The sequence below is a fragment of the Heteronotia binoei genome, chromosome 10 (assembly GCF_032191835.1).
Source record: "Heteronotia binoei isolate CCM8104 ecotype False Entrance Well chromosome 10, APGP_CSIRO_Hbin_v1, whole genome shotgun sequence".
In the NCBI taxonomy this organism is placed as follows: Eukaryota; Metazoa; Chordata; class Lepidosauria; order Squamata; family Gekkonidae; genus Heteronotia; species Heteronotia binoei.
In genome coordinates this window covers 4,329,818-4,355,015 of record NC_083232.1, presented here as the reverse complement: position 1 = coordinate 4,355,015, position 25,198 = coordinate 4,329,818, and the positions used below count along the sequence as shown (strand labels likewise).

General features: G+C 47.1%; 1 protein-coding gene across 1 annotated transcript in view; it reads right to left on the bottom strand.

Moving 5' to 3' along the window:
* The window catches only part of CCDC12 (coiled-coil domain containing 12), a 58,437-nt gene extending 43,945 nt beyond the window's left edge, over window positions 1-14,492 (bottom strand). The window contains exon 1 of the mRNA XM_060247911.1: window positions 14,363-14,492. Coding sequence (XP_060103894.1) covers window positions 14,363-14,458 — 96 coding nt within the window. The 5' untranslated portion in view covers window positions 14,459-14,492. The remainder of the gene's footprint in view (window positions 1-14,362) is intronic.
* Window positions 14,493-25,198: the final 10,706 nt, after the last annotated feature.

Genomic DNA, 25,198 nt, shown 5'->3' with positions numbered 1-25,198 from the left:
TGACCCAAGGCCATGCTAGCAGGTGCAAGTGGAGGAGTGGGGAATCGAACCCGGTTCTCCCAGATAAGAGTCTGCTCGCTTAACTACTACACCAGACTGGCTCTCCATGAAAGGCTGGTGGTTAGAAAAGGAGAGTCTTTTTCTCCTAACAGAAGCTCTTGTCTATTTGTTGGTTTAAGTATGGCATGGGTGCTATTCTATTAACCGGTTCTACAAGGGCTCGCCATTTTGAGGTACTATTAAGACCATTCTGTCTGGCAATATCTGATATTCTCTGTTTCACCAGCTCTCTGGCTTTATCGCATGTAAGAGAGCTAAGATATTGTTTTGTAAGGCCAAAATAGGGACCTTTTTCCTTTAGGACCCTAAGCCGGGGTGGCCAACGGTAGCTCTCCAGATTTTTTTTTTTGCCTACAACTCCCATCAGCCTCAGCCATCGGCCATGCTGGCTGGGGCTGATGGGAGTTGTAGGCAAAAAACATCTGGAGAGCTACCGTTGGCCACCCCTGCCGTAAGCCATGGTGGAGAATTTTTACCCTCAAGAGGTGGGGACACCCTCCCTTCTGCCGTCTTGGAGGGGAGATATAACAAAATCCCTTTTGAAGATCGTCTGCGCCCCTGCTGTAACGAAGGGACTGAATCTTTAGTGCACGTCCTGTGCGACTGTAAGGTGTGCAGCATTCGCCGTGAAATCCTTCCTTTTCCTGCAATCTTGCCTACCGCTCTTAATTAAAAAAAATGCAACAGCTGAAGGATCTTTTGAATGACAGGAACCCGAGGGCGATACTCAAATGAGCTAAATTTCACCGACTTGCCACCGGAACTAGAAAGTCGCTCATAGCTCTGAAGGGAAATAGCTAGGAATGGTCTTTCTCTTAGTTTGTAGTTTTTAAAACATTTAATCCCATTATTAACTGTATGTGTGTATGCATGTTTTATAATTGATTGTAGCAATTTTACCTTTGTCCTCTCAGCATAATTTATATGGTTACAGTCACTGGCACTGGTTTTATCTGTATTGCTTTTGCTGGCTTTTGCTAAAAATAAACTTGCGTGCCTATTTGTTGAGCCAAGAGCCAGCAGCGACCTGAGCGTCAGTTTCGATCTCTTTGGGCCAAGAGAGGCTAGACTGAAGACAACCAGGGAGCAAGCCTTTTCAGCAATGGCCCCTCGATGGTGGAACCAACTTCCAGAGATGGTGCGAGCCCTGCGGGACCTGAACCAATTCCGCAGGGCTTGCAAAACCTTTCTCTTTCAGCTTGCTTTTAAGTTAGAACCTGGCTAAACCGACCTGTAGCCATCTAGCCATCTTATGCATGATTGTGATCTATAGCACCTTATAGTACCTGTTTTATCTATTTTAATTAACTTATGTAGTTGAATTGTATTTTTAAAACTCCTGTTTACATTGTATTTTATCCAAATCATGGTATTCCATGTCTGTGAGCCGCCCTGAGCCTGCCTTTGGCGGGGGAGGGCGGGATAAAAAAATAAATTTACTTACTTACTTACAGAGGGTGGCTGACCATTCCGGGAGGGAGTTCCTGAAGGACTTCGATTGTTGGACCTTTTGCCATTAACCCAAGGGTGAGGCAATAGCGAGCTTAGTTCTGCTGTTTTCTTTGCACTGTGGTTGGGGTATACCTGCCTTGTTAAATAAAATTCCCTTTCAACATCTGTTAACCGGTCAGTGGCTTGCCTAACGGTCCTACCTTAAGAGAAGGCAACGACCATAACCAGCTTTGGGGTAGCTGGGAATTGCTGAGCCCTTAAGAGGGAAAATCCAGGGTGGACTGACTGGGCCCTACACATAAACCAGTCTGGTGGCAGCAATAAGATAAACGTGCCCTGGCAACAAGCCTTAAGCTGGCCTCCTTCCAGGGAGTGGGGAGGTAGTTTAGGGAACCCCTGGGCACTACATAAGCTTTTGAGAGTCTGAATTTTGACCACTGAAAGCTTATGCCCTGAAAATTTTTTCGGCCTCTAAGGTGCTACTGGACACGAATCTAGACCTTTGATGGTCTGGTGCCTCTCCCTATATTCCATGGATGATCTGCACATGCTGCCAGTAGAATCGTAGAGTTGGAAAAGACCCCCCCCCACCGCCACAGATCATCTAGTCCAACCCCCTGCACAATGCAGGAAACTCACAAATACCTCCCCCTAAATTCACAGGATCTTCAATGCTGTCAGATGGCCATCTAGCCTCTGATTCAAAACCTCCAAGGAAGGAGAGCCCACCACCTCCCGAGGAGGAAGTCTGTTCCACTGAGGAACCACTCTAATGGTCAGGAATCATAGAATCCTAGAGTTGGAAGGGACCTCTAGGGTCATCTAGTCCAACCCCCTGCACAATGCAGGAAACTCACAAATACCTCCCCCTAAATTCACAGGATCTTCAATGCTGTCAGATGGCCGTCTAGCCTCTGATTCAAAACCTCCAAGGAAGGAGAGCCCACCACCTCCCGAGGAGGAAGTCTGTTCCACTGAGGAACCACTCTAATGGTCAGGAATCATAGAATCCTAGAGTTGGAAGGGACCTCTAGGGTCATCTAGTCTAACCCCCTGCACAATGCAGGAAACTCACAAACACCTTCCACTAAATTCACAGGATATCCATTGCTGTCAGATGGCCATCTAGCCTCTGATTCAAAACCTCCAAGGAAGGAGAGCCCACCACCTCCCGAGGAAGCCTGTTCCACTGAGGAACCGCTCTAACCGTCAGGAAGTTCTTCCTAATGTTGAGCCGGAAACTCTTTTGATTTAATTTCAACCCACTGGTTCTGGTCCTACCTTCTGGGGCCACAGAAAACAATTCCACACCATCCTCTATACGACAGCCTTTCAAGTCCTTGAAGATGGTGATCCTATCAACTCTCAGCCGCCTCCTCTCCAGGCTAAACATGCCCAGCTCCTTCAACCTCTCCTCATAGGACTTGGTCTCCAGACCCCTCACCATCTTCATCGCCCTCCTCTGGACCCGTTCCAGCTTGTCTATATCCTTCTTAAAATGTGGTGCCCAAAACTAAACAAAATACTCCAGGTGAGGTCTTACCAGAGCAAAGCGATACCATCACTTCAAGTGATCTGGACACTATACGTCTGTTAATACAATCCGAAATTGCATTTGCCTTTCTAGCCACCGCATCACACCATTGACTGATGTTTAGCGTATGGACCACAAAGACCCCTAAGATCCTTTCCGCACACACTACTGCCCAGACAAGGCTCCCCCATCCTTTCGCACTGTACTTGGCTACGAAAGAGTTACTCAGTTGGTTTCCCAACCCAAGTTTTTAGTTTTTTGCTTGCTTCTAAGCTTATCAGCTGAAAGATAACAGTGGAGACTGGCTCCCTTTACTCCCTTCTCTGAACGAACCTCTCCAAGGATCTTCCAGTTATGAAAGTGCAAAACAAAATGTCTGTGAAGCTGTTTAATACTTTTTTTTAATGGGGGAGTGGGGAGATCAAGATTCCTGGCATGGCTAACCAAACCTGTATGACTGGAGCTGGTTGAAGGCTCTCCATCTTTTCTAACAAGCCCCTTTTTGTTTAATTTATGAAGAGCGGGTAGAAAAAAGGGGGTGGGGGGAAACTAGGTTAATTATCAGTCCCAGAAATGCACAGTTAGCTCTCTCTTGCGCCCAAGTGGGAATGCTTAATTAGCATGCGCAAAGCATGTGATTTATATCTGCAAACGGCTCTGTGGTTGAAATTAGCCAGTTATATACGTGTGTGCATCATTTTATATAAATAGCCGCTGCTTCATCGTTGTTGTTAGGAATAACTGAGTAACCTGTGTGTGTGCTGCTGTGTTAAGCCATCAGGACAGGCCTCTTGGCCCTGAAGAGCTTAGATCTGGTGCAGTGTTGCGGTTAGAGTGCAGGACCACTGGGTTCAAATCTTGCGGAATCCTGCCAGGTGACCTTGGGGCTATCACAATCTCTTGGTCTAACCTACTTTCACAAACTGGAGATTTTGTGGGTTAAGGGGGAGAAGAAATGATCTGAAGAGATGCTTTCCATCCCTGATCAGGGAGAAAAGAGCCTGAAGTTCCACATGTTTTAAATAAATAGTCTGAAGTTCCACTTGCTTTCTGCACAAGGCACCGCTGTTATTACTGTTATTACTACCGTTATGGCTAGATATGGGCAAGATCATATATACATACATAACTAGAGGTTTACAAGATTATGCATGGGATAGAGAAAGCAGAGAAAGAAGTCCTTTTCTCCCTTTCTCACAATACAAGAACTCCTGGGCACGCAATTAAAATTGCTGAGCAGTCAGGTTAGAACTGATAAAAGGAGATACTTCTTCACCCAAAGGGTGATTAACACAACGAATTCACTGCCACAGGAGGTTGTGGCCGCTACAAGGATAGACGGCTTCAAGATGGGGTTGGATAGGCAGATGATTCAAGAAGAGATTTCTAAGATCTTGGGTTACGAATTTAACAAAGTTGCAGAGACTTTTCTGTTGGGATTACAAATGGAAACATTTCCAAAGGAAGATAGGACTTTAATCTGGTACTTGCTCTCAGCTGCTAGGACACTGTATGCGCAGTTGTGGAAGCAAGAAAAAATACCAGAGAAATGGGATTGGATTGTAAAAGTTATGACATGGAGTGAAATGGACAAGTTAACAAGAACCTTAAGAGACTATGATTTAGAAGTATTTAAGATGGAGTGGAAGAAGTTCAGAAGATACGTAGAAAAATAGCGGAAAATAAAAGGACATTGGACAATTTTTGATAACGACAAAGTATAAGAGGGAGGAGGATATTAATTTTGGTTCTTATTAATTAAGGATACCTTTAATGATAATGTTTTAAGTATAGTACACCGGCGGGGGTCAAGTAACGGGGGGAAGGGTAGGTAGAAAGTAATATATGGGATAGAGGAAAAAAATAGTTATTAATGATGTAAGAAATTGAATATATTACCATATGTTACTAATAAAAATTGTTTGAAACTCAAGATGGGGTTGGATAAACATATGGAACAGAGGTCTATCAGTGGCTATTAGCCACAGGGTATGGATGGAACTCTCTCCGGGGCAGTGATGCTCTGTATTCTTGGTGCTTGGTGGGGCACAGTGGGAGGCCTTCTAATGTCCTGGCCCCACTGATGGACTTCCTGATGGCACCTGTGGTTTTTTGGCCACTGTGTGACACAAAGTGTTGGACTGGATGGGCCACTGGCCTGATCCAACAGTGCTTTTCTTATGTTCTTATGTGACACAGAGTGTTGAACTGGAGGGGCCACTGGCCTGATCCAACAGGGCTTCTCTTATGTTCTTATGTGACACAGAGTGTTGAACTGGAGGGGCCACTGGCCTGATCCAACAGGGCTTCTCATGTTCTTATGTGACACAGAGTGTTGGACTGGATGGGCCACTGGCCTGATCCAACAGTGCTTCTCTTATGTTCTTATGTGACACAGAGTGTTGAACTGGAGGGGCCACTGGCCTGATCCAACAGGGCTTCTCTTATGTTCTTATGTGACACAGAGTGTTGAACTGGAGGGGCCACTGGCCTGATCCAACAGGGCTTCTCTTATGTTCTTATGTGACACAGAGTGTTGAACTGGAGGGGCCACTGGCCTGATCCAACAGGGCTTCTCTTATGTTCTTATGTGACACAGAGTGTTGAACTGGAGGGGCCACTGGCCTGATCCAACAGGGCTTCTCTTATGTTCTTATGTGACACAGAGTGTTGGACTGGATGGGCCACTGGCCTGATCCAACAGGCTTCTCTTATGTTCTTATGCGACACAGAGTGTTGGACTGGATGGGCCATCGGCCTGATCCAACATGGCTTCTCTTATGTTCTTATGTGACACAGAGTGTTGGACTGGATGGGCCACTGGCCTGATCCAACATGGCTTCTCTTATGTGACACAGAGTGTTGGACTGGATAAGCCACCTGCCTGATCCAACATGGCTTCTCTTATGTTCTTATGTGACTCAGAGTGTTGGAATGGATGGGCCACTGGCCTGATCCAACATGGCTTCTCTTATGTTCTTATGTGACACAGAGTGTTGGACTGGATGGGCCACTGGCCTGATCCAACATGGCTTCTCTTATGTTCTTATGTGACTCAGAGTGTTGAACTGGATGGGCTACTGGCCTGATCCAACATGGCTTCTCTTAAGTTCTTAGGTAGATGTAGCTCGTCTTCTCCCATTTTCTTCCTCAGGACCCAGTCTTCAGCTTCCCCCCAACATGATATTTGGGCTCATAGGGTATAGTTTTTGGCTTTCTAAATGAATCATTAGGGCTGCCCATGGTTTGGGAAGCAGCTGCTTCCTAAATAGAACTCTGAGAAGGCTTACCATCCTGAAAACACTGAACTTCACCTTAAAAAGACCCAACTAACCTTCTTGACTAGAGGGTGCCAAGTCACTCACATTTCCGAAGAAAATGTAGAAAAGAGCCAGCGTGCAGTAGCATCTTGAAGACTAACAAAATTTGTGGCAGCAGAGGAGCTTTTGTGAGTCACTACAAAAGTCCGTATAGTCAGAACAATGGTATTCCCAGCAATAATGTATGGCTGTGAGAGCTGGACCATAAGGAAGGCTGAGCGCAGAAGAATAGATGCTTTCGAGCTGTGGTGCTGGAGAAGAATCTTGAGAGTCCCTTGGACTGCAAGAAGATCCAATCAGTCAGTCCTGAGGGAAATCAACCCAGACTCTTCCCTGGAAGGTCAGATGCTGAAGCTGAAGCTCCAATACTTTGGCCACCCAAGGAGAAGGGAGCACTCCCTGGAGAAGACCCTGATGCCGGGAAAGACAGAAGGCCAAAGAAGAAGGGGACGGCAAAAGAGGAGATGGCTGGACAGCGTGACTGATGTAACAAACACGAATTTCAGCAGACTTCGGAGGATGGTGGAAGACAGGAGGGCCTGGCGTGACTTTGTCCATGGGGTCGCAAAGAGTCGGACTCGACTGTGCGACTGGACAACCACAAAACTCACTTCTTACAAGCATAAGAATGTAAGAGAAGCCATGTTGGATCAGGTCAATGGCCCATCCAGCCAAACACTCTAGTCACACAGGGCCCAAAAAACAGGTTCTACAGATAGTTGCTTTACTGCTCATATCTTCAGATGAAAGAGGTAAGACAGCTAAGCAATGCTCTGTTGGGGCAAAAAACAGAATGGAGAAGGGAAAGAAAAGGAAATCTGAATTGTGGTCTTTGGGATTGACAGGGAAAGAAAATGACTGCCTAACAGAAACAGGGAGAAGAGCTTTGATGTACACAGTGCAACGCAAAAGCAAAGCGAGTGAGTTCTGCTGGCCGTTTTGCTTCTCAAAAGCAAAGACACCTGGGGAAAGCTGCAATTGCCTTACGTATCTGCGGGAACAAAGCCACCGCTGAGAACAGAAGTTCTTACTAGGGGCGGAAGCTGTGCAGCATAGCAGCAAGTATGGTTCAGTAATCAGAGTGTTAGACTAGACCAGGAGACACCCTGATTTGCATCTCTGCTCATGAACTTCACTGGGTGACCATGTTTGGGAAGGGGGTTTTTTTTAATAGTTTTATAACGTAATTTTATCACGTATGTTTTTAATCGCTAGCCACCTTCACAGCCCTTATAAGGACAGACAGAGAGGACAGAGGACATGTTGGCATCAGAGGATAGGACTAAGCAATCATGGGTTTAAGTTACTGGTAGAAAGATGCCGGTTGGATACTTGGGGGGGGCGGGGTGTTTACATAAAGCAGGGGTGGCCAACGGTAGCTCTCCAGATCTTTTTTGCCTACAACTCCCACCAGCCCCAGCCACTGGCCATGCTGGCTGGGGCTGATGGGAGTTGTAGGCAAAAAAAAAAAATCATCTGGAGAGCTACCGTTGGCCACTCCTGCCATAAAGAGTAGTTCACGCAACAAAAAAAGGCAAGCTAGTGAGCAATTTACAAAGAAGTATATAGAAATCAGTCCAAATGTCCTAAACCTGTATATTCAAGTCCCGAAGTAGTGTGGTGACAAGCCAATCGATTAAATGCTTGTTTCTTTCCAGTCTTCATCAGACCTGGGACCAATATTGATTCAATTATATAGATTCTTTACACAATTTTCAAAAAAAGAGGGACGCAGAGCGTCTCCAGCAGCAATTTCACATCAGTTGCAACTCAGTATGTGGCTTCTTTTGTTGTGTAATTCATTATAGTGACCTCTCTCAGATTGTATTCTATAAAGAGTAGTTCAGCAATGGGATTGGTTGTCTTGGAAGGTCACGTGGTGAGTGCCTAATCACTGGCACTCCTTAACAAACAGCTGGATGAACAACTGTCAGGGATTCTTTAAGCCAGGGGGGGCCAAACTGCGGCTCAGGTGCCACATGTGGCTCTTTCAAACAGATTGTGTGGATCTCGAAGTCCCCATCATCCCATCAGCAGACTTGTAGAAGGCATTTCAAGTCTCTTTAAAGGAGTGGTCCCCAACCTTTTTGGCACCAGGGACCGGTTCTGGGGAATTTTTCCACAGATCGGTGGGGTGGGGGAGGGTTGCGATGGTTTTGAGATGATACAATTGTGCACTTTATTTTGGCGTGGTGGTTACATGTGCAGACTCTTATCTGGGAGAACTGGGTTTGATTCCCCGCTCCTCCCCTTGCAGCTGCTGGAATGGCCTTGGGTCAGCCATAGCTCTAATAGAGAGCCAGTTGGGTGTAGTGGTTAAGTGCGCGGACTCTTATCTGGGAGAACCAGGTTTGATTCCCCGCTCCTCCCCTTGCAGCTGCTGGAATGGCCTTGGGTCAGCCACAGCTCTCGCAGAGCTGTCCTTGAAAGGGCAGCTTCTGAGAGAGCTCTCTCAACCCCACCCACCTCACAGGGTGTCTGTTGTGGGGGAGGAAGGTAAAGGAGATTGTGAGCTGCTCTGAGACTCTTCAGAATGGAGGGCAGGATATGAATCCAATGTCTTATTATTATTATTATTATTACATTGTAATATATAATGAAATAATTATACAACTCACGGCCCAGTTGCTAAGACCACGGACCGGTACCGATCCACGGACCGGGGGTTGGAGACCCCTGCTTTAAAGCACTTATCCAAGTCAAGTCAGTAGGCAGCTTGGAGAATACATTTAAAGTTGCTTTCTTTCCACCTCTCCCTCTCCCCCATCTATTAGCCTTCTTTTTGGATTTATATCCCGCCCTCCACTCCGAAGAGTCTCAGAGCGGCTCACAATCTCCTTTACCTTCCTCCCCCACAACAGACACCCTGTGAGGTGGGTGGGGCTAGAGAGGGCTCTCATAGCAGCTGCCCTTTCATGGACAGCCTCTGCCAGAGTTATGGCTGACCCAAGGCCATTCCAGCAGCTGCAAGGGGAGGAGTGGGGAATCAAACCCGGTTCTCCCAGATAAGAGTCCGCACACTTAACCAAAACACCAAACGGACTCTTTTGTACTCTGTACTCTTTCGTACAGAGGTGCAATAGACCAGACACTGGGGAATCAAGTACGGGGCCAATTTTTTAACACCTCACAAAGACCCATGGAAGATGTGCACGATTCCCATCAATGTAAGTGGGGCTGTGCCCCATACCAGGCTTCCATTGCACCTTCCAGCTTTTTCAGTGGCTAAAAGGTCACCCAAAACATTATCTAGACTCTCCAATGGGAATGCGATAGAGCAACAAGCCCTTGTCTGAAGCCATCCGCTCCTCGAGCTGCCAGAAAACTTTATTAGCCGGACTATTAATAAACCATGAGCGGAGAGGAAGGCGGCTTATCTCGCCAGACAGATCGCTTTATTCTTGACATGGATAATTCATCGCCGCGCAGCGACTTGAGGGCATTGGCAGGGAAGAGAGTCAGCAAACCTTCTGCTATCATCTTCTCTTTTTAATTAAAAAAAAAAAAGAAGAAGCTTTTGCAGATGAAAGCATCGGCCTTGGAGAGCAGAGCTGAAGCAGATGAGGGAGGAAACCAGGGCAGCGCAAATCCTAAACCAAAGATTCCGAAATAATGCCAATCAGTTCCATAGCACCGCTAACGCCTTGCCTAAGGCCTGCCAATTTTTTTTTTAAAGCGGGTGGGGCCAGGTGCAGTTTCAGGCCAGCGAGGCTTCTCATTGGCTGTGCAGAATTTTTAAAGAATGCTGCTTCCGCAGCAGCCGCCACCACACAAGGAACTTCACTGCGACTGAAGGTCAGTGGCAGAAATGTTGTTCCCTGGAGAGCCAGTTTGGGGTAGTGGTTAAGTGTGCGGACTCTTATCTGGGAGAACCGGGTTTGATTCCCCACTCCTCCACTTGCAGCTGTTGGAATGGCCTTGGGTCAGCCATAACTCTAATAGAGAGCCAGTTTGGTATAGTGGTTAAGTGTGCAGACTCTTATCTGGGAGAACCGGGTCTGATTCCCCACTCCTCCACTTGCACCTGCTGGAATGGCCTTGGGTCAGCCATAGCTCTAATAGAGACCCAGTTGGGTGTAGTGGTTAAGTGTTCAGACTCTTATCTGGGAGAACCAGGTTTGATTCCCCACTCCTCCACTTGCACCTGCTGGAATGGCCTGGGGTCAGCCATAGCTCTAATAGAGAGCCAGTTTGGTGTAGTGGTTAAGTGCGCGGACTCTTATCTGGGAGAACTGGGTTTGATTCCCCACTCCTCCACTTGCAGCTGCTGGAATGGCTTTGGGTCAGCCATAGTGGTTAAGCGAGCAGACTCTTATCTGGGAGAACTGGGTTTGATTCCCCACTCCTCCCCTTAATAGACAGCCAGTTGGGTGTAGTGGTTAAGTGCATGGACTCTTATCTGGGAGAACCGGGTTTGATTCCCCACTCCTCCACTTGCACCTGCTGGAATGGCCTTGGGTCAGCCAAAGCTCTAATAGAGAGCCAGTTGGGTGTAGTGGTTAAGTGCACAGACTCTTATGTGGGAGAATCGGGTTTGATTCCCCCCTCCTTCACTAGCAGCTGCTGGAATGGCCTTGGGTCAGCCATAGCTCTAATAGAGAGCCAGTTTGGTGTAGTGGTTAAGTGTGTGGACTCTTATCTGGGAGAACTGGGTTTGATTCCCCACTCCTCCAATTGCACCTGCTGGAATGGCCTTGGGTCAGCCATAGCTCTGGCAGAGGTTGTCCTTGAAAAGGCAGCTGCTGAGAGAGTCCTCTCAGCCCCACCCACCTCACAGGGTGTCTGTTGTGGGGGGAGAAGATATAGGAGATTGTGAGCTGCTCTGAGACTCTTTGGAGTGGAGGGTGTGGCCATTCTGTAGCTATGCCCAACACACTGTGTCAGAATTCCAAAGGGGCCCATGGGCTCCATAAGGCTGTGCCCCCTTATCCTAAGCAGCTGAAATTAGGAAAGACCAAGGATAGACCTCCACTATATCACCCAATCTGTTCACGCTGGCAGGCCCTTTCAGAAAGAATGGCATATGCTGGTAACCTCCTCAGCTGAACCCATGTGGAAGGGCTTCCCAAGAGGTCTGCAGCTCTGGGGAAACCCGAAATGAAATCCTCACTTGGCCAGGACATTTACGGAGACCAATTTCACACTAGACCTTTAATCCTGGTTTAACTCTGTCCCAGAACTGATTTTCTACACTAGAATCTGAGAAACCAACTCTGTGACTCTATGATTCTATGATTTTAGTTTAGAATGTCATCTTGGAGACAGGATTAAAGGAGGATTAAAAGTCTGGTGCAAAATTGGTCTGAGTCACCTCACCAGTTACTCTCTCAGCCTAACCTACGTTACAGAGTTGTTTAGAAAATAAAACGGAATAGGAGGAAGAGAAAGCAACAAACAGCAATATGCAGTAAAATTAACCAATTGAGCAAATTAATTTTACTGCATACTGCTGTTTTGTTGCTTTCGCATGCTCATGCTACTCAGATCAAAGATTTGCTCAATTGGTTAATTTTAGTATTCTGTCATTGTCCCATTTTACATTCTCAACCCCTGCCTACCAGATAATTTCACTTCACTGTCATTGGTTCTTAAATCTGCACCATGTTGCATTCTGGGCCACTGCCTACCAGCTCTGTAGGGCTCTGCTCAGCTCTGTCTGGCTTTGCTCCCTGTGCTGGATGCCTCGTCTGATGAAATGTGCTTAAGAGCACATGAAAGCTTACGTTCTCAATAAAAACAGGTCGGTCTTAAAGGTGCCACTTGACTCCTGCTTTGTTCAACAGACCAACATGGCTGCCCGCTTGGATGTATATTCAAGATTAAGAGAGAACAACGTCCCACAACCAAGTTACAAAAAAATTACAGAGATAGTCACAGCCACCAAAGTAGACACATTTAGCCATTTGCGATTGGTGTTGGACCATGATCTCAGAGACCCAGGTTCGAATTAACACTGTGTCACGGAAGCTTGCCAGATGAGCCTGATCCACTCACTCTCCCTCCGCTTAACCTACCTCACAGGGTGGTCGATGCAAGGAGGAAACGAAGGACAGACAAAGGATGATATAAACCACTGCACATCCTCGTAAGGGAGAAAAACAAGCCTAAGAGACTTAGGTGTAAGACAGAGTGGACTGGATAACTTCCTAGAAGAGATCTGCCAACAGCTGTTGAGCCACAAACTGTTAAAAAGAACCTCCATGCCTCAAAGCAGTCTACCCTCCACTCAAAACAGACAACAAAGGAAACACTGACCAACAGCTGAACTGAGCGTTCATGCATCAGTGCAGTCGAACCTCTGCTAAAGACAGTGATGAAGACCTTTACCAAAAGCTAAACTGGATTCAATGGATCCGTGCAGTCTACCCTCTATTCATCAGAGAAAAGGAAGAAGACATTTGCCAGAGTATAAAATCTCCACACATCAGTACAGTCTATGCTCTATTCAGGACAGACAATGGAGCAGATACTGATCACCTACACTCCATGAATCAGGGGACACACAAACACTTGAAGCTGCCTTATCAGACTATCGGTCCGTCAAGGTCAGTATCATCTGATCAGACTCACAGTGGCTCTCCAGGGTCTCAGGCAGAGCTCTTTCCCATCACCTACTGCCAAGTCTTAGATGCTGGAGATTGAGCCAGGGACCCTTGGCATGGCAAGCATACGCTCTATCACTGAGCCACTAATTTCCACCCATTAGGAAGACTAATTACTGCATTTATGAGAACAAATTTTAAGTCCAGTGGCACCTTTAAGACCAACAAAGCTTAAGATAAGATACTGGATTTAACTCTAGACATAAGGGGGAAGGACGGTGGCTCAGTGGAAGAGCATCTGCTTGGTAAGCAGAAGGTCCCAGGTTCAATCCCCGGCATCTCCAACTAAAAAGATCCAGGCAAACAGGTGTGAAAAACCTCAGCTGGAGACCCTGGAGAGCTGCTGCCAGTCTGAGTAGATAATACTGACTTTGATGGACCAAAGAGGGTCTGATTCAGTAGAAGGCAGCTTCATAGGTTCTTATGTTCTTTAGGGGAGGGACAGTGGCTCAGTGGTAGAGCATTTGCTGGGTAAGCAGAAGGTCCCAGGTTCAATCCCCAGCATCTCCAACTCAAAAGGGTCCAGGCAAATAGGTGTGAAAAACCTCAGCTGAGACCCTGGAGAACTGCTGCCAGTCTGAGTAGACAATACTGACTTGATGGACTAATGGTCTGATTTAGTATAAGGTAGCTTCATATGTTCTTCCTATGTTCTTTCATGTGCATGCACACTTCTGAAGACCAACAACCTTGGACATAAGCTTTTGTGTACATGCAAACTTCTGTAGACCACCAAAATTTAATTCTGAGTGTAAGCTTTCATTTGCATGAAATGTAGACCAACACAGTTTAATTCTGGTTATATATACTTTCATGCATGCACGCTTCTGAAGACTAACAAAAATTGATTTTGCATATAAGCTTTTGTGTACATGCACACTTGCGAAGACCAACGAAGCTTCATTCTAGGTATAAGTTTCCGTGTACATGCACACTTCTGTGCATGCACACGAAAACTGACGCCCAGAATTAAGCGTTGTGGATCTTAAAGGCACCGCTAGACTCGAACTTTGGTTTGTTGCTCCAGAGTCCAGACAAAGGGTGGGGAACAGTGGCTCTCCAGATGTTTTTTTGCCTACAGCTCCCACCAGCCCCAGCCAGCATGGCCAATGCCTGGGGCTGATGGGAGTTGTAGGCAAAAAAACATCTGGAGAGCCACTGTTTCCCCACCCCTGGTCCAGACCAACCGGCTACCCCTTTGGGCACCTTCACACCACAAGCATCTGAGCTGCCCGCTGCTGGAGGCAGGAGACTCAGCGAGACGCGACCTGCGCATGCGCAGTAGCCCTTCGCGGCCACCCGACAGGCTAGAGCGACGGCGGGAAGCGCTGGGCCCTGCCCTAGCCTCGCCCTCCGCCACCCGGGCCGGCAACCCCCGCCTCCCAGAGGCCGACCTGCTTGGCCGCGGTGCCGGTGCGCTCCCGCAAGGCTTTCAGCCGCTCCTTCCGCCTCAGCGCCTCCTCCTGCAGCCCTCCCGGCGCTGCCGCCATCTTGGTGCCTACTGCGCAGGCGCGCGTCGCCGGCCCAGCCGCCGCAGCCGTCCCGCGGGAGAGCCGAGAGGCAGCGCAGCGAGCAGAGCGCCGAGCGCATCGATCGGACAGGGCTCTTTCTGCCTCGGAGGCGGGGCGAAGGGAAGGAGGCGGGGCTGGCTCCGTGGCTGCCCGGCAACGGCCCCTCTGAGCATGGGCAGAGTGCGTTGCCATCTGATTCGTAAAAAGGAGCTTTGCTTGGGAACAAAGGGTCGCTCTATTATCAGGGGTGGCCAACGGTAGCTCTCCAGATGTGTTTTGCCTACAACTCCCATCAGCCAGCCTGGGCAATGTAGTTGTAGTTGTAGGCAAAAAACATCTGGAGAGCTACCGCGGGCCACCCCACTCTATGCCATGGCAACAACATTAAAGCCCAGCGGCACTTCACAACTGGAGAACCGCTATGCCAGTTGTGAGGAACTGACTGACTGACCACTGTTGAGAAAAAGAGAGCCAGCTTGGTGTAGTGGTTAAGAGCGTGGACTCTTATCTGGGAGAACCGGGTTTGATTCCCCACTCCTCCACTTGCACCTGCTGGAATGGCCTTGGGTCAGCCAGAGCTCTAATAGAGAGCCAGTTGGGTGTAGTGGTTAAGTGCACGGACTCTTATCTGGGAGAACAGGGTTTGATTCCCCACTCCTCCACTTGCACCTGCTAGCATGGCCTTGGGTCAGCCATAGCTCTGATAGAGAGCCAGTTTGGTGTAGTGGTTAAGTGCATGGACTCTTATCTGGGAGAACCGGGTTTGATTCCCCACTCCTCCACTTGCACCTGCTGGAATGGTCTTGTGTCAGTCATAGCTCTAATAGAGAGCCAGTTGGGTGTAGTGGTGAAGTGCACAGACTCTTATCTGGGAGAACCGGGTTTGATTCCCCACTCCTCCACTTGCAGCTGCTGGAATGGTCTTGTGTCAGTCATAGCTCTAATAGAGAGCCAGTTGGGTGTAGTGGTGAAGTGCACAGACTCTTATCTGGGAGAACTGGGTTTGATTCCCCACTCCTCCACTTGCACCTGCTGGAATGGCCTTGGGTCAGCCAGAGCTCTAATAGAGAGCCAGTTGGGTGTAGTGGTGAAGTGCGCGGACTCTTATCTGGGAGAACCGGGTTTGATTCCCCACTCCTCCACTTGCAGCTGCTGGAATGGTCTTGTGTCAGTCATAGCTCTAATAGAGAGCCAGTTGGGTGTAGTGGTGAAGTGCACGGACTCTTATCTGGGAGAACTGGGTTTGATTCCCAACTCCTCCCCTTGCAGCAGCTGGAATGGCCTTGGGTCAGCCATAGCTCTAATAGAGAGCCAGTCTGGTGTAGTGGTTAAGTGTGCGGACTCTTATCTGGGAGAATGGGGTTTGATTCCCCACCCCTTCACTTGCAGCTGCTGGAATGGCCTTGGGTCAGCCATAACTCTTGTAGTAGTTGTCCTTGAAAGGGCAGCTGCTGTAAGAGCTCTCTCAGCCCCACCCACCTCACAGGGCGTCTGTTGTGGGGTGGGGGATAAGATAGAGGAGAGTGTGACTGCTCTGAGAGTCAGAGTATAGGGCGGGATATAAATCCAATATCATAATCATTATCACTGCATTTGTATTCTATTGAGCTCCGGTTCCGGATAATTAATTAATTGTATCAGACGAAGGACGTCACCAAAACACGTTGAAATTTACCTAGGAAGTGTGTCACAATTTATTGCTGAAGAAAATTGCCAACCAGCATTTTTTTTTTCGATTTTATTGTTGAAGGAATGTTGAGTACCTGTAGTAAAGAAGTAATTTCACTGTTCTTCATCTTCCTGGAGGACTTTTTGAATTGCTACTGCATTCTTAGAGTGTTTGTTTTTGAAGTTCTTGTATTTCCTGCAATCGTGTCTTTGTAATGAATGTTTGTGTTTACTGAGATGGCATACTGCTTAGTTTTGATGTTATTACAAGCAGCAATATAAAATAATACAACTGTGTATAGTAAATGGAGTAAAAGTGATTAATTATTGCACAGTTATCTCCAGGATTGGTCCCGCCTGGAGATTGGCAACCCTCATTAAAACAAAGTTTGAGTCCAATGTCTCCTTTAAGGCCAACCAAGTTTTATTCAAAGTATCAGCTCCCTTGTGCAAGCATTAAAATGGAAGTTAACATTTCAAATCCCTCTACATACGTGAATAGCAGATGAACATACAACTTAATGAAGATGTTTTGACATATGCAAAGGCCAAACACCGATAACAAGTTAAGTTTATATAATCTCTAGGTTACTGTTTATTTGGATTTAATTGAGGGGAAACAATATAGCAATAAATATGTCAAAGTAGGAGACATGTGTAAAGGTATCCTTAATTTTTCAGAGTAACAAATTGAGGCTCTGTTGTTACACTCCATTTATCTCCACTCAGGCATGGAATTAACTAACAGCATTCTTTCCTCAGAGGTGTGGTGCAGTGTTAGGTCAGAGAAATATATTCCGATATATCACATTGCATTACAATCACTATTCCAATATACTATTCCAAAAAAGAGAAGAAGTCCACCAGTGGGGCCAGGATTCTAGAAGTCCTCCCACTGTGGGCCCCCAAGCACCCAGAATACAGAGCATCACTGCCCCAGACAGAGAGTTCCAACGATAAGATGTGGCTAATAGCCACTAATGGACATAAGAACATAAGAGAAGCCATGTTGGATTAGGCCAATGGCCCATCCAGGCCAACACTGTCACACAGTGGCCAATATGTGTGTGTGTGTGTTTGTGTGTATATATATATATATATATACACACACACACACACACATATATACATATATGTATGTATGCATGTGTGTGTGTGTGTGTATATATATACACACACACACATGCATACATAAATATATGTATATGTGCGTGTGTGTGTGACAGTGTATATATATATATATATACACACACACACATAAATACACACACACATATTTATATATACTGTGGCTAATAGCCGCTGATGGACCTCTGCTCCATATTTTTATCCAATCCCCTCTTGAAGCTGGCTATGCTTGTAGCCGCCGCCACCTCCTGTGGCAGTGAATTCCACATGTTAATCATCCTTTGGGTGAAGAAGGACTTCCTTTTATCCGTTTTAACCTGACCGCTCAGCAATTTCATCGAATCCCCACGAGTTCTTGCATTGTGAGAAATGGAGAAAAGGACTTCTTCCTCTACTTTCTCCATCCCATGCATAATCGTGTTAACCTCTATCATGTCACCCCGCAGTCAACGTTTCTCCAAGCTAAAGAGCCCCAAGCGTTTTAACCTTTCTTCGTAGGGAAAGTGTTCCAAACCTTTATTCATTCTAGTTGCCCTTTTCTGCACTTTTTCCAATGCTATAATATGCTTTTTTGAGGTGCAGTGACCAGAATTGTACACAGTATTCCAAATGTATTCCAAGTCCAGATGTTTATCCAATCCCCTCTTGAAGCTGGCTATGCTTGTAGCTGCCGCCACCTCCCGTGGCAGTGAATTCCACATTTTAATCAACCTTTGGGTGAAGGAGGACTTCCCTTTATCCATTCTAGCCCAAGTGCTCAGCAATTTCATTGAGTGTCCACGAGTTCTCATATTGTGAGAAAGGGAGAAAAGTACTTCTTTCTCTGCCTTCTCTATCCCATTCAGGGCTCCGAGGAAAGATGTGCGAACCCAGCCCTTGATATCGCTAGCTGCTTTCATCCAGATGTTTGCATTTTAAATTATTTACAAAGCCATTGTAGGAAGGCGACATCAAAGCAAACAGACAGGAGCATGGGTGTCAGCTTGTGAAAACCGGCATAATGAGGTGTCGGACAAAAGAACCCACAACTCTGGGCTGCCTTTGCAAAGGACGAAGGACAGAGATGAATGCATCTCCCTGGAATAAATTACTCAACCTTTCAGAGGTTATTTCGGCAAGAGCCTGAAAGATGAGACACGAGACATCTATGAAATTTGAAAATGTGCCCTTGCCGACGAGGCTTGCGTGGCCTTACAAAAGAAGAGAGTGATTACAGAGACAGGTCCCCTCAAAGATGACTTGTGTGCATGTGTGTGGTTTGTGCAATTGATCTTACTTTGTTCGGTGCAAGAGAAGGTTTTTATAGATCTAAGATAGACCTACTGTAGACGTATCCAGCCACAAAACTCACTGAAGATCTGAGAAGTAGCACCATAAATGTTAATTTTAATAGAAATGTTGGTTTTAAATGATGGTTTTTATTTACTGTATTATTTAGTGAATTGTACTGATGTTTTATTGTAAGCCAAGATTTACATGTTGTGAGCTTCCCTGAGCCTGCTTCGGCGGGGAGGGTGGAATATAAATAAAATGAATTATTATTATTATATTATTCCAGGTGTTAAGAAGAAGAAGATGATGATATTGGATTTATATCCCGCCCTCCACTCCGAAGAGTCTCAGAGCGGCGCACAATCTCCTTTACCTTCCTCCTCCACAACAGACACCCTGTGAGGTAGATGAAGATATTGGATTTATATCCCGCCCTCCACTCCGAAGAGTCTCAGAGCGGCTCACAATCTCCTTTACCTTCCCCCCCCACAACAGACACCCTGTGAGGTAGATGAAGATATTGCATTTATATCCCACCCTCCACTCCGAAGAGTCTCAGAGCGGCTCACAATCTCCTTTCCCTTGCTCCCTCACAACAGACACCCTGTGAGGTAGATGAAGATATTGGATTTATATCCCGCCCTCCACTCCGAAGAGTCTCAGAGCGGCTCACAATCTCCTTTCCCTTCCTCCCCCACAACAGACACCCTGTGAGGTAGATGAAGATATTGGATTTATATCCCGCCCTCCACTCCGAAGAGTCTCAGAGCGGCTCACAATCTCCTTTCCCTTCCTCCCCCCACAACAGACACCCTGTGAGGTAGATGAAGATATTGGATTTATATCCCGCCCTCCACTCCGAAGAGTCTCAGAGCGGCTCACAATCTCCTTTCCCTTCCTCCCCCACAACAGACACCCTGTGAGGTAGATGAAGATATTGGATTTATATCCCGCCCTCCACTCCGAAGAGTCTCAGAGCGGCTCACAATCTCCTTTCCCTTCCTCCCCCCACAACAGACACCCTGTGAGGTAGATGAAGATATTGGATTTATATCCCGCCCTCCACTCCGAAGAGTCTCAGAGCGGCTCACAATCTCCTTTCCCTTCCTCCCCCACAACAGACACCCTGTGAGGTAGATGAAGATATTGGATTTATATCCCGCCCTCCACTCCGAAGAGTCTCAGAGCGGCTCACAATCTCCTTTACCTTCCTCCCCCACAACAGACACCCTGTGAGGTGGGTGGGGCTGGAGAGGGCTCTCACAGCAGCTGCCCTTTCAAGGACAACCTCTGCCAGAGCTATGGCTGACCCAAGGCCATTCCAGCAGGTGCAAGTGGAGGAGTGGGGAATCAAACCCGGTTCTCCCAGATAAGAGTCCGAACACTTAACCACTACACCAAACTGGTTTAGAAGGCAGGGCTTTTTTAAAAGCAGGAACGCAGCTCCAGGTAGTGTGGCGTCGGGGGTGTGGCCAAATGGGCAAATGAGTTCCTGCCGGACTTTTTCTACAAAAAAGAGCCCTGTGCGAAACAACGGCTGCTGTGAAGACGACACAGGGCAGAGAACTTTGAGAGTCTTGGAGCAAGGGGGAAATTAAATGGGGAGGAGGAACTCTGCAATATGAATCTGTCTCTGCAACACGTCTGTAAGACAGATGTATGAATACCCAGGAGCTAAGGTTGCCAAGTCCAATTCAAGAAAAATCTGGGGACTTTGGGGGCGGAGCCAGGAGACTTTGGGGGTGGAGCCAGGAGCAAAGGTGTGACAAGCATAACTGAACTCCAATAGGCGCTCTGGCCATCACATCTAAAGGGACCACACACCTTTTTAAATGCCTTCCCACCATTGGAAATAATGAAAGATAGGGGCACCTTCTTTTGGGTTTCATAGAATTGGACTCCCTGGTCCAATCTTTTTGAAACTTGGGTGGTATTTTGAGGAGGGGCACTGGATGCTATACTGAAAATCTGACACCTCTATCTCAAAAAAAAAAAACCCCACAAGCCCCCTAGAGCCCCAGATACCCGTGGATCAATTCTCCATGATTTTCTATGAGAATAAGCCTCCATAGGGAATAATGGAGTGCACAGCAGACATTTCCCTCCCCTCCCCCCGCTTTCTGATGACCCTGAAGCGGGAGGAGGGCCTCCAAACCAGGGGATCTCCTGCCCCCACCTGGGGATTGGCAACCCTACCAGGAGCACACATTGTGCTCCTAAGGTAGGGTGGCCAGGCCTCTGTTGGAATATACCTGGAGACTTTGGGGGTGGAGCCAGGAGACATTAGGGGTGGAGCCAGGATCAAGGCTGTGACAAACATCATTGAACTCCAAAGGGAGTTTTGGCCTTCACATTTAAAGGGATGGCACACCTTTTCAATGCCTTCCTTCCATAGGAAATAATGAAGGATCGGGGCACCTTCTTTTGGGGCTCATAGAATTGGACCCCCTGGACCAATCGTTTTGAAACTTGAAGGATATTTTGGGGAGAGGGACTAGATGCTGTACCGAAAATTTGGTGCCTCTACCTCAAAAAAACGCGCCCCCCCCCAGAGCCCCAGATACCTATGGATCAATTCTCCATTATTTTCTATGAGAATAAATCTCCATAGGGAATAATAGAGTTCCCTGCAGACATTTCCCTCCCCTCCCCCCGCTTTCTGATGACCCTGAAGCGGGGGGGAGGGCCTCCAAACCGGGGGATCCCCTGCCCCCACCTGGGGATTGGCAACCCTAGTGGGGGATTTTTTTAAAGGATCCCGATACAGTAATTGGGCAAGAGGTTTGGCTTTCAAAATCTTAACTGCCGCCACTACATTTTGGCCCCCCAGGTTCCAATAAAATCTCTCAATTGTGCCCGTGCTTTTAGATCCTGTTGTATGGAGGCGAGTTCTGAATTTGGTGATGTTCGCTTATTGCACAGTTTAGTTGTTTTCCTCTGGTCCCTTAGGGCCAAAAAGCATGTGCTGTAATTTAGTTTCACTTTCCTCAGCAGGTTGCTGGCTGATAGTTTGTGTTTCCATCCATCTGGCAGGGCGGGCTTATGGAATTATTATAGCTCCTTCCTGGACTTCACCGATAACAAAAATTAAAGTAGATTTGCAGATTCTGCTAAAGTGAAGAAGTGTGTCTGTTAGGAAAGGGGGACAAGAAGCCGGTAGACAAATGTAACTGAAGGTCAAGAGGTGATAGCCTCATATAGTATAGATCTGCTTTCTCGTCTTCCTGTTTTTTTTTTCTTTCTCTTTTTTGTCCTGGTAGGTTTCTATGCCTCTTTAAAAATAAAAGGGAGCCTTGGAGCATGTGGATAACCCATTAATTAATTCATAGCCTCCGGGAAGACTTTGCAATCGGTTGCATCAAGGGAAGCCAGTTCTAATCCATGAAAAGTTTACTGGAATACAAAAAAAACAACAACATTTGGTAGTCTTTAAAGTCTCAAGAGATTCCATTTTTATTGAAACAGAGTAAGAGAGCAATCCTAAATGGGTCTACTCAGAATTCTTCTCCAGTCTACTCAATGGGGCTTATTCTCAGGAAAGTCTTTTTAGGACTGCATTATGTATATGCAAGATAGAGCAAGTACTTCAAGGCTGTTGACCAATTAATCTGTTCCTTTTTAAAAATCCAATACTGCCGAATTCTCTGAAAAGAGCCAGTTTAGTGTAGTAGTTAAGTGTGCGGACTCTTATCTGGGAGAACCAGGTTTGATTCCCCACTCCTCCCCTTGCACCTGCTGGAATGGCCTTGCGTCAGCCATAGGTCTAATAGAGAGCCAGTCTGGTGTAGTGGTTAAGTGCGCGGACTCTTATCTGGGAGAACAGGGTTTGATTCCCCACTCCTCCACTTGCACCTGCTAGCATGGCCTTGGGTCAGCCATAGCTCTGGCAGAGGTTGTCCTTGAAAGTGCAGCTGCTGTGAGAGTCCTCTCAGCCCCACCCACCTCAGAGGGTGTCTGTTGTGGGGGAGGAAGGTAAAGGAGATTGTGAGCCGCTCTGAGACTCTTGAGTGAAGGGCGGAATATAAATCCAATGTCGTCTTCTTCTTTTCAGAGACGCTAAAGGAAACGTGAATCAACTCCCAGTGCCCTAATCAGAAAGATGAGTGAGTGGCTGACACATGAAGCATGGTAGCTGAGGGCCCAAATTAGGAAGTCCCTGGTTCAAATGCTGTCTTTGCCACCAACTCACTATGTGACATCAGACAAGCTGCTCACGCTAAGCCTCAGTCCCATCTGTAATGTCACCAGTTGAAAGCACAATGACATTGGTGCGTTTGTACAAAACACTCTGAATTGCTAAAGAAAAGGAAAAGTCCCCTGTGCAAGTACCAACTCTGGGGTGACGTTGCTTTCACATGTTTTCACAGCAGACTTTTTACGGGGTGGTTTGCCATTGCCTTCCCCAGTCTTTTACACTTTCCCCCCAGCAAGCTGGGTACTCCTTTGACCGATCTCGGAAGGATGGAAGGCTGAGTCAACCTTGGGCCAGCTACCTGAATCCAGCTTCCGCCGGAATCAAACTCAGGTCGTGAGCAGAGAGTTCAGACCACAGTACTGCAGTACTGCTGCTTTACCACTCTGCGCCACGGGGCTGCTGAATGCTAAAAGGGAAGGAAAGGTGCCCTGTGCAAGCACTAGTCGTTTCCGACTCTGGGGTGATGTTGTTTTCACAACGTTTTCACAGCAGACTTTTTATGGGGTGGTTTGCCATTGCCTTCCCCAGTCTTTTACAGTTTCCCCCCAGCAAGCTGGGGACTCATTTTACCGACCTCGGAAGGATGGAAGGCTGAGTCAACCTTGGGCCGGCTACCTGAACCAGCTTCCGCTGGGATCGAACTCAGGTCGTGAGCAGAGAGTTCAGACCACAGTACTGCAGTACTGCTGCTTTACCACTCTGTGCCACGGGGCCGCTAATGAATGCTAAAAGGGCTGTATAAATGCCATGACATTCTCCCCTGTGGGCACAATCATATCCGTTTTACTTACACCAAGGCTACTAAACCCAGCGGGACTGTTAACTGAATAAGGACCACCAGGAACGCACAGGAAAGCCGTTCTGGATGGCTTGGTGTCAGGGGGTGTGGCCTAATATGGAAATGAATTCCTGCTGGGATTTTTCTACAAAAAGCTCTATGTGAAACAATGGTGACATCAGAGGGTGTGGCCTAATATGCAAATGAGTTCCTGGTGGGCTTTTTCTACCAAAAACGCCCTGACCGCACTGTAGCCAGCAGTAGGCAAATATATTCCAATGCAAGTCCTAGAATTCCACAGAGTTCCCTCTTGTATAAATAGGTACTGGATCACACCCTTATCAAAAACAGGTTCAGTAGAGCCACGGGGACCCTGAGTTTAAGTAATTTACTCAACAAAATGATCCTAAACAGATTTACACCCTTCTAACCAACTGGTGTTTCCATAGGGGACTACCTTTACCTTTTTAAATCCACTGAAGTTAGGGGGGAAATCTCTTGAGGACCGGGATCATTTTTTGAGCAGGAAGGCTGCCGGTGTGGAGTTGTGCCTGAAGTATTGGACAGGGACCAGGAAAACCCAGGCTCGAATTCCCACGCTGCCATGGAAACTTGTTGGGTAACTTAGGGCCAGTCCCACCCTTTCCTACCAACCTACCTCACAGGGGTGTTGTGAGGGTACAACGGAGAAGAAAATGTTATTACGTCGCTTTGGATCCCCAATTGGGGTGAAAGGCAGTGTAAAAATCAAGGAAGTTAATAAACGTGGGCAGATGGAGGCTATAGATTTTTGGATTGGGATCACATGGGGGGGGGTCCAGATGGAAGCTTTGTTGGGGGCGGGGTATGGTAGCTTGAGCAGCCCCGCTTGCTCCCGAGTAGACCTTCCCTTTGCTGCCCTTCATCAAGCTAGCAAAGAAGAATTGCAGATTTATACCCTGCCTTTCTCTTTGAATCAGAAACTCAGAGTGGCTTACAATCTCTTATATCTCCTTCCCCCACAACAGACACTCTGTGAGGTGGGTGGGGCTGAGAGGGCTCTCACAGCAGCTGCCCTTTCAAGGACAGCTCTTGTATTTCTCTTGTTTTTCTCCAATGTACGTATTTCTCTTTTAGCTGCATTGACACACTCAAACAGGGACTTTGGTTGCTTATCCCAATACATATATTGAACCCATCTCCCATTGTCATTGACAGACAATCTCACATTTCGACATATTGCTGTTTCGCATACTCAGATCAAAGGTTTGCTCAATTTGTTAATTTTACTATTCTGTCATTGTCCCATTTTACATTCTAAACCACCGCCTATCATATCATTTTACTTCACTGTCATTGGTTCTTAAATCTGTACCATGTTGCATTCTGGGCCACTGTCTACCAGCTCTGTATGGTTCTGCTCAGCCGCCCTGAGACACTTCGGTGAGACGGGCGGGATATAAGTCCATTAAATAAATAAATAAATAAATTTGCTCCCTGTGCCAGATTCGTCGTCTGATGAAGTGTGCTTAAGAGAACACGAAAGCTTAGGTTCTAAATGAAAATGGGTTGGTCTTAAAGGTGCTACTTGACTCCTGCTTTGTTCAAGGACAGCTCTGCAAGATATGGCTGACCCAAGGCCATTCCAGCAGCTGCAAGTGGAGGAGTGGGGAAGCAAACCCGGTTCTCCCAGATAAGA